This window comes from Cololabis saira, chromosome 13 (genome assembly GCF_033807715.1).
Source record: "Cololabis saira isolate AMF1-May2022 chromosome 13, fColSai1.1, whole genome shotgun sequence".
Classification (NCBI taxonomy): domain Eukaryota; kingdom Metazoa; phylum Chordata; class Actinopteri; order Beloniformes; family Belonidae; genus Cololabis; species Cololabis saira.
Window position 1 is genome coordinate 17,127,851 of NC_084599.1, and position 12,081 is coordinate 17,139,931.

A 12,081-nucleotide genomic window follows, 5' to 3' on the forward strand; every position below is an offset into this window, starting at 1 on the left:
TGAGGCCTTACTTTCAGGAAAAACATTCTATTCCAAAGCACTATTTGTGGCTAGCTGTCTTAAATCACCAGATTTGTACCTATGGTTTTCTCGTTCAAGTGGTGACTAATCATAGGCGACCTCTGCAGTTTTTTGAGATGTTTCTCTTCCCTCCTTCTTGGTCTGTAGGAGACTGGTTCTGGGGACGAGGCCAGAGGACCAGACTCGATGAGTTTCAAGCGAAATGTCAGAGAAGTCAGGGCAGAGCACCAAGGCAAAGGATGGCAAGACAAAGTATGCAACCCTTAGCCTCTTCAACACGTACAAAGGCAAATCTTTGGAGACACAAAAAACTGCTGGTAAGAGCTCAATGTTATTACCAGTCTTTGTACATGCTTGGAATTTAACAAGGGAAGTGAATTGATAATAAATGTGAAATTCTTGTCTTAGCCCCTTTCACAATGACGTAATGACTTCTACAGTATTTTGAGTTTTTGTGTATGAAGATATTTCTAGAAATAGGGCTGTGTTTAAAGATAAATGTTTTATGTGAATATAGCCAAAGAAAAGCGGTGAATGGGATGTTCTTTTTAATATAATCAGTCTGCATAGTGATTTCCACACACCCTGTTCTGTTGGGCTGACTACGTCTTGTCAAATATGACATTTTTCCCCATGAACCCAACCAGCTTAACATATAGCTTTTCTTTCCTTCTCTTAATCCTCTTTTACAAAACATTTTTAAGCAACTTGTTCCAAAAAAAGCATTGCTGTTTTTAAATCAGGTTATTGTTCTTGCTTTTTTAATCTTTACAGACCATAGACGGTTATGATGGTTTTGCACATTGGAAATAACCTATTTTTAATACAAATTTAGATTGAATTGAAAAAGTCAAGTCAAAAGTTTCAGACTTGTGTAATTTTGTGCAGGAGATTTTGTTGGACTGTAAGAGTAAACAGGCTGGCTTTTATTTTGTATAATTTTGCTGTGCAAAACTGTCTAACTGTATTAAGGATTTTTAATTTGAGATACATTATGGTTTTTATTAATTGAACAGAAAAATAATTTAGTATTGTCATTAGTCGACTAATTGATAAAATAATTGCCCCATTAATCATTGTTAAAAATAAGTTTACCCCCACCCCTACTAGCCACACCCAGGCCAGGTTTAATGCCAGATCTTTAGAATAAGAAATCACTTAAATCGAACCTGTCTGACAATATGAAGTAGGCAACAAATCCTTCCCTGATCCAAGTATACAGATTCAAGAACAGATGTAAAACAATCACTGGAAAAGGTTTCATGGCTATTTCTAAGGCTTTGGGATTCCAACCAGTGCAAGAGCCGATTATCCACAAATGAGGAAAAAAAACATTGAACACTGGCATGCCAAAGTGGCTGGCCTATCAGAATTACTCCTAGAGGAAATTAACCACTCTTTCAAGAGGTCACAAAGAACCCAGAACATCATCTAAAGCAGTGTTCATCAACCCTGCATGTTTTTAGATGTACGTCTGGTCTTTCACCTGACTCAAACCAGTGAGCCACTGGCTGATGCTGATCCATTCAGGTGTGTTTGAGCAGGGAAGCATCTAAAGAATGCAAGACAGAGGATCCTGAGGATTAGGGTTAAAGAACACTGTGAAATAAACACTGCGGCTTCATTTGCCTTAGTTATGATCAGTGCTCATGATTCAACAATAAGAGACTGGGGAAAAATGGCAGAGTTCCTTGGTGAAAACCACTGCTTACCTGAAGGAACAAAAAGGCCTGCCGCACATTTGCCAAAACCCATCTTGATTATCCCAAAACTATTGTGGACTGAGCAGACAAAACTAACTTTTTGAAAGGTGTGTGCATTGTTGCTTGTGGTGTAAAACAAACTTAGCATTCAGAAAAGAACTTCATAGTGATGGTCAAACATGGCGGTCACTGTGTGATGGTCTGGGGCTACTTTGCTGCATCCGGACCTTGACGACTTGTTGCAATGGATAAGAAGCAAAATTCATGGTCCTACGAGAAAGTCCTGAGGGGGACGTCCAGTCGTCAGTTCATAATCTTAAACTCGAGCACACTTGGATTATGCAGAAGGGCAGGGATCCAACCCAAACCAGCATGTCCACCTCTAAAATGGCAATATGAAGCTGTGGAGAGGCGTAGTCCAAGTCTGGACTTAAATTTGATATAATTCCTCCACCGAGATGGAAAATACTTATTTTTGTTATCGCAAACATTGGATTACAGTTTCCAAATATATTCAATGAGTCAACAGTCTAAAGCTACATTCAGGGCCTTTTTAAGGCAAAAGAAAATTATGTATTCATTTTTAATAGTTTCTTTTTCAATATCCTCTTTTCACTTGTACACAAAAAAAGATAATTGGCATCGCTTCACATCTGACAATAACAGATTTAGCTAGCAGTCTCATCAGGCAATGTTAAAATACGCCATGCTGAGAATAAAAAAAAAAGGAATAACCGGGAGTATTTTATGATGGGAAAAACTTGAACCAAAAAAAAAAAACTAAATCTACAAACACTCATTCATATTGGCAACATTGGTTGAATTTGTTTCAAAATTAGGTCTGTTGGTAAATGGCATAGACTAGCCATCAATTAAAATGAAACTGTTTGAAAACCAAATAAGTCAGCCATTGCTTATGGAAGCATATGAGGGACTATATTCAAATTAAAATGCATTTGCGGAAATGCTTTTTCATTTTAAGAATGTGCCCGCATTATTTGAGTCAAAAATGAAATTGATAATATATAATCCGATTTGCATTTTAATTTTCGTATTCAACACTGCTTATTCTTGTACTTAATTCAAATTAAAAAGAAAAAGACGTTTGAGATTTAATTTTCAAATCATGCCTCAGCAAATAGTTCACAATATTCAATTTTAAATCTAAAATTTGAAAATTAAAATGCATTTGCAGAAATGCTTTTTCATTTTAAGAATGTAGCTGCATTATTTGAGTCAAAAATAAAATTGATAATATATAATCCGAATTGCATTTTAATTTTCGTATTCAACACTGCTCATTCTTGTACTTAATTCAAATTAAAAAGAAAAAGACGTTTGAGATTAAATTTTCAAATCATGCCTCAGCAAATAGTTCACAATATTCAATTTTAAATCTAAAATTTGAAAATTAAAATGCATTTGCAGAAATGCTTTTTCATTTTAAGAATGTAGCTGCATTATTTGAGTCAAAACTAAAATTGATAATATATAATCCGAATTGCATTTTCATTTTCGTATTCAACACTGCTCATTCTTGTACTTAATTCAAATTAAAAAGAAAAAGACGTTTGAGATTAAATTTTCAAATCATGCCTCAGCAAATAGTTCACAATATTCAATTTTAAATCTAAATTTTGAAAATTAAAATGCATTTGCAGAAATGCTTTTTCATTTTAAGAAGGTAGCTGCATTATTTGAGTCAAAAATAAAATTGATAATATTTAATCCGAATTGCATTTTCATTTTATTCTTTACGCTGCACATTTTATGTCATAATCAAAAAGAAAACAAAGAGGACATTGCTTTTTCTTTTTCATGCTCTGCCCGCAAAAAAGTGTACAATATTCAAAATGAATTCGCAATCCCAGCGGCGCAGGAGAGTGACGTCACGGCTTCTCCTGTTCTCCAGCTGCAGCCCAGAAACTGCTCACGTTTTTTAAGGTGACATCGTATTTTGCCGATTTCCCAAAGTCTGTTAGAAAAGGTCTGATTTCTTACAACTCTAACAGAGTTCTAGATGTCAACATGAGACACAGACAGCAGCGTTTCTCTACACGGAGCGCTGGTGCCGGGCTGACTCCTCCTATTCAGACACGTGTGTTTGTTTACAACCTATGGAGCACGAAATGCAAAGAGGAGCAACGTCGACCGACAAGGTACAGTAATATTACCGGATTTTGCCACAAAAATGACTTTACTAGCATTTTCGCTTGTTTTTAGCATAATGTTTGCATGCGGAGCATGTTTTTATATAAAGAAATGTTGTCTTGATGTGTGCAGATCACATCTAACTTACATCACTGCATTTACAATCGAGAGGGTAATTTATTACTTGCAGGTAGACGTGTTTCTAAGGGTCAAAAAATAAGGTTTGGCTGTGGAAAGACAATTACAAAGGCAACTCTCTGGCGTAACATTTATTTATTTGTTAGCTGGGTTAGATAACTCATGTCATCCAGGAAATCTCGTAATGCAATCTCGTACAATAACATAAAATATCAAATAAATGCTTTATGTGTAGGATAACCTCACAGCCCTGACTCCACCACAGATGAAAACCTTTCTGGGGCAGGTCGTGACCAGGCTGCCAGGCCTGGTGTTTGATGTGATGGCGTTACCTGAGCATCCAAGTCCAGGTGGTCCAGATGAACCCCAGCTGCACAAACTGCAGGGACATGCCCACAGACCTGGAGAAGCTCTGCATAAGTAATCATATGGCACACATGCAGTATTTTATATTAGAAGATGGGGTTTTGTGGCCGGCCCGGGCTGCCTGGAACAACATCTTCGCCACGATGACCACCAGAAGCCTGGAGTGGAGCTGAGACAGTTGCAGCACGCGGAAGGAAATCAGGTCGTCATCCCAAGCTGTGTAGTTTGGGTCAGGAAACCTATCTGTAATCTTTCAAACAACCAGTACACCGGATTTCTTTTGCACTGGCTGGCGTGAATAACAGTGTTTAGCTGGGTTACACTTTCAATGTAAATAGTTTTTATTTTTATACATTTTATTATGTACAAGTCAGAAATGTTGAGTTCTGTCCTTGTTTACAGAATAAAAAATATATATATCTTTCCGATTCCGAATTATATTCATTGTGAAAAACACCAAATGCAGAGAATCTCCCAGAGATTTTGATTCAAGTGAGAAGTTATGAGAAAATAGGTTATGATAATCAGATCATTTGCAATTACAGCAACATTTATTTAGGGATTGTGACAAGACATGAACAAGAAATTATGTCAGTGAATTATTTTACTCTGTCCTGAAATCCTGGAGCTTTGCTCCCGAGTATTGAGACAGATATAACAACAGGCAATCAAAGTTTTAGCTGTCATCATGAGGACCTGCATCTCCACGTGACACCTTAGTTTTTACCAGTCCATGTGTGGTTGTGGTTGTGATGTGGCAGCAGACCCAGGGGCCTTGGATCTCCAGGCCTCAGACTCTGTCTCCTGGGAAGGCCCTTTCCACTCTGAAGCCTCTTTGAAAGAGTGGCCTTCTGTAGTTCAGGGATGTACAGTAGCCATAGTCCTTTTTCTCTTTCAGGGTATACACACTCCCGCTCTTCATGTTTTTATTGTAGAACCATCGGTAACTTGGGAAAAAACAACAACATAATTTAAAACAATTTCACAACGAGATATGGTAACAGTGCTAAGAATCTATTCGGGTGTCAGACAACTATGATATAAAAAACCCCAACAACTTACATCTTGTGTCCCATCACGGTTTCGTGCAGGAAGGCGGTGGTTGTAACCAAGTGTTACAAGCAATGTCTGAGCTGTGTATACAGGTGGGCTAAAGCCAAAATGCTTTCCTGCAAACATCAGGATGTGATTTTGGAAGTTCTCGAAGTCTGAAGTTGTCCTGTTAGTTGAGAAAAAAACAACAGCTCTGTTACTGTCACATTACTCACTTTTATATCATATAGTGTTAATAGTACTTTATCATTTCAAATAAAATCTGTACTATACATATTACAGTATATGTATATGATATGTATATATCATAATACATATGTACTTTTATACATTTTCTAAATACTTGATATACAACCAATACGTAAAGCATACCATAAACAAAGGTGAGGAATATATTCCTCATCAGAGCTGTCTCCTTTTCCTGAACCTCTGACCAGGATCATCGATGAGCATACATAAACACATAAGAATGGAATTACATACCAGTAAAATAAATAGGAGACAATGCACTCAACTGTGTGCTGAATTCCTAATAAAGTATAGCTCAAAAGGATAAAAGGAACAGCAATTCCAAGTGTAAAAATATATTTATCTTGCTATGTTGGCAGCCAGGAAATGTATAACCTTAAATTGGAAACAATCTAAACCCCCAGTATTAGCCCATTGGTGGAACGAACTCTCACGCTCCTTACACTTGATGATATTTACTACAAGAGTAAAGGCAAATCCTCAGACTTTTTAAAAAATATGGCAATCTCATACAGAATTTGATTTTAAGAAATCCGTAGGTAATTGTAAGGCATAGTGACAATGATAAGACCTGAGTGTAATGGTTTGTATTGTTTTGTTGTCGTGTTTGTTTTAAGTGGGGTTTTCCCACCGTTTATGTCTGTTTTGTTTTGTTAGGTTTTTTTGGTTTTGTTTTCGTTGTGTTTTGAGGGTATATATTTGGATATCATTTTGGTTCTTTAACGGACCAGCCCCAACTTAGGATAAGAAAGTAATGACATTAAGTGTTTCCTACTTTTTTTTTTTTTTTTTTATAAGTCCCCTTCATCAAGAAGTAGGTAGGAATATTATTTAACTATTTAATTATTATTTCAGAGTCATTGATAGAACAGATAGGGTAGTACTATCTGGTATTCTCAATTAGTGCATTGAGTAGAATTTTTGGTTAGTATATTTGGCATGATTATAGCACTATGAAATATGTTTTGGTATGTATGGACTTTGACTTTTTTTTTTTGGAAATTGAGTTGTGGGGTTTGTGTTCTATGTATTTAAGGTATACCCCTCTTTTTGTGGCTAAAAATATAAAAATACAATAAAAAAAAAAAAATATATATATATATATATATATTTGTCGCCACACATTTTCGTTTCCCCCTTCTTCAGTGTGTTTCTGGCAAACAATTCAAGGCATTCGCAGGTACATTTAATTTTGAATCAACCACAAAATGAAGCGTACCTGCAAGTGCCTTGAATACTTTGCCAATTACACACGAGTAAAACAAAACAAGACAAAAAGACTCACAAACATTCACTTACATTGTTTTTCTCAAATAATTGATCTCCTCCTCATCTGGAGACTCATGCTGCTCCTCAGCAGTAATTTTCAGGAAATGCATGCTATAACCAGGACCAAAACATACAATTTAGATTAGAGGAAATATTTAGCCATAAAAATTTACCTGGACTCTAAAACATTTTCTGGCTCCTCAGTCAGTGGTTAAACACCCTGTATGCCAAACTCTGCTCTCCAAATTCAGAAAACAATAATAATCACATCTGACCATGCAATGAAGTGTACTTTTGAGAAGTGACAACTTTACTGTATGAAAAAATACCGTTGACGGTCAGACTGTCACGCTGGACAACGACAGGGGTAGAATTTCTGCGTGTCCCTTGCCTGGACTTGATGCAACTCGTCTATGTACAAAGCTGGAATAAATAAATAACATGCTCAACATGCAAACATTATGCTAAAAACAAGCAAAAATGCTAGTAAAGTCATTTTTGTGGCAAAATCCGGTAATATTACTGTACCTTGTCGGTCGACGTTGCTCCTCTTTGCATTTCGTGCTCCATAGGTTGTAAACAAACACACGTATCTGAATAGGAGGAGTCAGCCCGGCACCAACGCTCCGTGTAGAGAAACGCCGCTACTGTCTGTGTCTCATGTTGACATCTAGAACTCTGTTAAAGTTGTAGGAAATCAGACCTTTTCTAACAGACTTTGGGAAATCGGCAAAATACGATGTCACCTTAAAAAACGTGAGCAGTTTCTGGGCTGCAGCTGGAGAACAGGAGAAGCCGTGACGTCACTCTCCTGCGCCGCTGGGATTGCGAATTCATTTTGAATATTGTACACTTTTTTGCGGGCAGAGCATGAAAAAGAAAAAGCAATGTCTTCTTTGTTTTCTTTTTGATTATGACATAAAATGTGCAGTGTAAAGAATAAAATTAAAATGCAATTCGGATTATATATTATCAATTTTATTTTTGACTCAAATAATGCAGCTACATTCTTAAAATGAAAAAGCATTTCTGCAAATGCATTTTAATTTTCAAATTTTAGATTTAAAACTGAATATTGTGAACTATTTGCTGAGGCATGATTTGAAAATTAAATCTCAAACGTCTTTTTCTTTTTAATTTGAATTAAGTACAAGAATAAGCAGTGTTGAATACGAAAATGAAAATGCAATTCGGATTATATATTATCAATTTTAGTTTTGACTCAAATAATGCAGCTACATTCTTAAAATGAAAAAGCATTTCTGCAAATGCATTTTAATTTTCAAATTTTAGATTTAAAATTGAATATTGTGAACTATTTGCTGAGGCATGATTTGAAAATTTAATCTCAAACGTCTTTTTCTTTTTAATTTGAATTAAGTACAAGAATGAGCAGTGTTGAATACGAAAATTAAAATGCAATTCGGATTATATATTATCAATTTTATTTTTGACTCAAATAATGCAGCTACATTCTTAAAATGAAAAAGCATTTCTGCAAATGCATTTTAATTTTCAAATTTTAGATTTAAAATTGAATATTGTGAACTATTTGCTGAGGCATGATTTGAAAATTAAATCTCAAACGTCTTTTTCTTTTTAATTTGAATTAAGTACAAGAATAAGCAGTGTTGAATACGAAAATTAAAATGCAAATCGGATTATATATTATCAATTTCATTTTTGACTCAAATAATGCGGGCACATTCTTAAAATGAAAAAGCATTTCCGCAAATGCATTTTAATTTGAATATAGTCCCTCATATGCTTCCATAATTGCTTAATAAATGATTAAGTGTTTGGTGTTTCCTTCTACTGAGAGCCATTGGCTGCAAAGAGTTGCCGAAGAAACTGCAACACCTAATTCATAAAGTATCAATTAGGAGAGGGATAAAATAAAAAACCAGTGGTGAAGATGTTTACTGTACAATGGGACACTGTGAAAACCATTGTTAATCAATTAAGAAAATATGGCATTGCAAACATCAGGATGACTACTCCAAAAAGGATGAGCTGTTTTCTCCCCATCCTCCCTCATCAGAGACCAACAGGATTTTCAGGCAGGTACTGGTCACTCCTTGCATATCTCATTCCAATATTCTGCACTACTGTGGAATATGGGGTAAAGTGGAAAGATGGGAGCTGTCTTGTTACAAAAAAGAATATACAAGGTTCTCTGAACTATTCCGGAAGTTTCATTCAGTCACCCCCGTAACCCTGGACCAGGGCCATTGGTCAAGAGACAGGAAATTAATAGCTCTAAATACTAAGCTATTTTGGCACAAAACCTTCTGTCCTCCTATTTTAAAAGGGGAAAAAAGGAATGTTGCATTCCACCACGAATGACCCAGAGAACATGTCAAAATCAACCAAGGTTTAGCTTCTGAAGAGTAGTCTTGAATGGTCCAGTCAGAGCTCAGCTTTTCCAATCCCATGGAAAACATGGAATGATCTGAACACCAGGGATTCCCTCACAATCTAAAGAAACATGAACTTTTTTTGCAATTAATGCAAAACACTGATGAATTGTTCACTATTTGGGTCAAACAAGGTCACTTACGAGGCCATCTCTAAAAGTCATATAAGAACCCCAAAAATTTATCTATTTTGTGAAATTTTTTTATTTTTCAAATTCCAGTGGCTGCTAGACATGGACTCCAGAGTTTGGGCAAAGTGGCTGTCAGCCGACGCATGCCCCCTCCGGCCAACTTGCCCAGCCTAAAAGCAGAGAACAAGGGAAATGACCCAAATGTCAACATTGTTCCAAAAGATGGTAGTGGCTGGGCGTCCCGGGCCGAGGCCGGGGAAGAAAGGTAAAGTTGTAAAACGTAAATGACTGTGGTGAAGATTGATCCTGCAGCTTTTGATTTCATTTATTTTAAACCTTCCTTAAGTTTCAGAAGGGGTTATTTTCAGCACCATAAGATAACAATTTAAAGACTTTGGCAGCCAAGTTTATTATAAATTATATATAGCGTCTTAAAGCCGCTGTTATGTTCCACAGACAACAGGAGACGCCGCCACCTCCGAACAAACCAGCAGTGGTTCAGCCCCCGGAGGCTCCTACTGGGGCCAGCCGCTCCTGGGCCAACAACAAACAGGCACAACTAGATGGTAAATATGTTTACCATATGAAACTTTATTCTTGCATCTGTCTATACATATTACCTTCACTTTTATAAATTATTTTATTTTCCTTTGTTAGTTGATACTGGTATTTTCATTAGAAGTTTTAAATAACATCTTGTGCATATCACACTGGTTAGAAGGACATTCACTGGGCATACTGTGGCATCATCCGTCTTAAAGCTTGTTTGTAGCATACGCTTGACACTTGAAACTTTTCTGGCATAATAGACTACTTTTTAAGCTCTTAAAAAAAAAAAAAAAAAATTCTAGAGTTGGTAAACTGTTTTCTATAGCACTTTTCTAAATAAAGTGCTTAACATACAAGCAGTCACTTGAAGAATACAGTTCAAATTAGACGAATGTAAAGCCAATACATTTATAATTGACTAGTTTTAAATGAGGTATGTGGTAATGGGTGAAAACTTAAGTTGGGTAGTAAAAAGATGTCTCACTTAATTGTGAGTTGAAATAGACTGTACGTTTGCAGCATAAAAATGGCTCACGGTGGGTGAAAAGCACTGTACCGGCTTAAATTAAGTAAAAACATTTCTATCTTAAGCCACTGACTATACTGAAAAATGCCATTCCAGTTACTGTACCCCAAAGATGAACCACGGTAATTTAAGTGTATAGAAAGCAGATTTGTACGTACTAGAGATGCACTAATTGACTGGCCAGGGAAAGGAATTTACTGATTTTTCACCTGGTCCATTTTGCGGATGCACCATGTACGTATGCAGCACATTAAACGTAAAAAGTGAAGCGTATACATGTAGCAGGACCAACATGGTAACAGGGAAAGTTCATGGCCACTGCTTTCCCCAGAACTGTCATACTGATCCAATCAGAAAATTAATTAAAGCACCGCTGAGGTCTGATAAGGCCTCAAGTGAGCTAATGACATTGTGACCTGACAAAATGTGGGAACCACAGGTTTTATGAAGAAAATTTCACATGGTTTAATGGGAATCTGTTGGAATTAGGGATTGTTCTGTACCAGCGTCTGTGATACTGTACTATAAGGACATTTACAGGCTTGTCCTTGTTGATTTGATTATAAACTTGCATCTGTGTCCATTTAGACATTTGTAAGTTTATAAACAACCACATACTTAAAAAAAAAAAAAATAGTCCGTGGTTGGTTTACTTCAGTCTGCCGTTGTATTATTCATGGATGCAGCCCTATTGAGTTCTGCTAATGGTGGCTTCGAAGGGGTGCTGTATGCCCAGTGAGGATTAAACCCGTAAATGCCTCTTTCAGTGTATTATATTGAACCTTGTGATCTCTAAGCGCCTCTAACACTCTTGCTTGTATTGTACAGGAGCTCCTCGAGTTAGCAGCTATTTTCATCAGGAGTTTCCCAGCTTGCAGGCAGCTGGAGATGTGGAGAAAGGGGAAGGTCCGGATGAAGAGCCTTATGGACCAGGCCCGAGCCTCAGACCCCAAAGTATGGCCATACTCATGAATATAAACATAAAACACTTGTTTCTACAGTAGTTAAAGGTTCCTGCTGTCAGAAAAGTCCCTACAATTCTATATTCTCATTTATCTTGCTTTGTTGTCAGAAGTGATGGGTTAAGTCGTCAGTCTGTTGATGCCTTTCTTTCCTCTCCCCTACTAGATGTGGGTAGTTGGCGTGAGGGTGGCGGCAGGAATTTGAGCACTGCCTCCAACAACCCTGAGAATGACAACAGGCCTCAGGAGGAGGGTAATCCAGCCCTTGGTACCTCAACACCACCGGGAGAAGTTGATGAAGCTAGCAGAAATGCAGCCACCGAGGGCCAGAAGGAGAAGAAGGAGAGCAGGGAGAGGTTACCCCCCACCGGTCCTCCACAACCAAAGCTCAATGGGGGGCAGCAGCCTCCTGCAGGGGTACCAACTCATTTTGACCCTGCTTTTAGGAGCATGATGCCAACTTATGTAAGTCAATTTAATATTCTGGGCTAAATATGGGCATATCATATTGTAAACTCTAGTTTCTGGGTATATTTTCCTTCCCTT

General features: G+C 37.1%; 1 protein-coding gene and 1 long non-coding RNA gene across 10 annotated transcripts in view; one reads left to right on the top strand and one right to left on the bottom strand.

Moving 5' to 3' along the window:
* prrc2c (proline-rich coiled-coil 2C) overlaps positions 1 to 12,081 on the top strand; it is a 36,243-nt gene that overhangs the window by 6,416 nt on the left and 17,746 nt on the right. For all 9 annotated transcript variants that reach the window (XM_061738047.1, XM_061738052.1, XM_061738049.1 and 6 more), the window contains exons 2-6: positions 169 to 338; positions 9,589 to 9,763; positions 9,955 to 10,064; positions 11,402 to 11,527; positions 11,702 to 12,000. In XM_061738047.1, coding sequence (XP_061594031.1) covers positions 224 to 338; positions 9,589 to 9,763; positions 9,955 to 10,064; positions 11,402 to 11,527; positions 11,702 to 12,000 — 825 coding nt within the window. In that variant the 5' untranslated portion in view covers positions 169 to 223. The remainder of the gene's footprint in view (positions 1 to 168; positions 339 to 9,588; positions 9,764 to 9,954; positions 10,065 to 11,401; positions 11,528 to 11,701; positions 12,001 to 12,081) is intronic.
* LOC133458303 (uncharacterized) lies at positions 4,653 to 5,841 on the bottom strand. The gene is made up of 3 exons (XR_009783935.1): positions 5,805 to 5,841; positions 5,442 to 5,598; positions 4,653 to 5,326 (listed from the first exon to the last, which is right to left on the bottom strand). It is a non-coding gene; the product is annotated as an uncharacterized LOC133458303 (long non-coding RNA).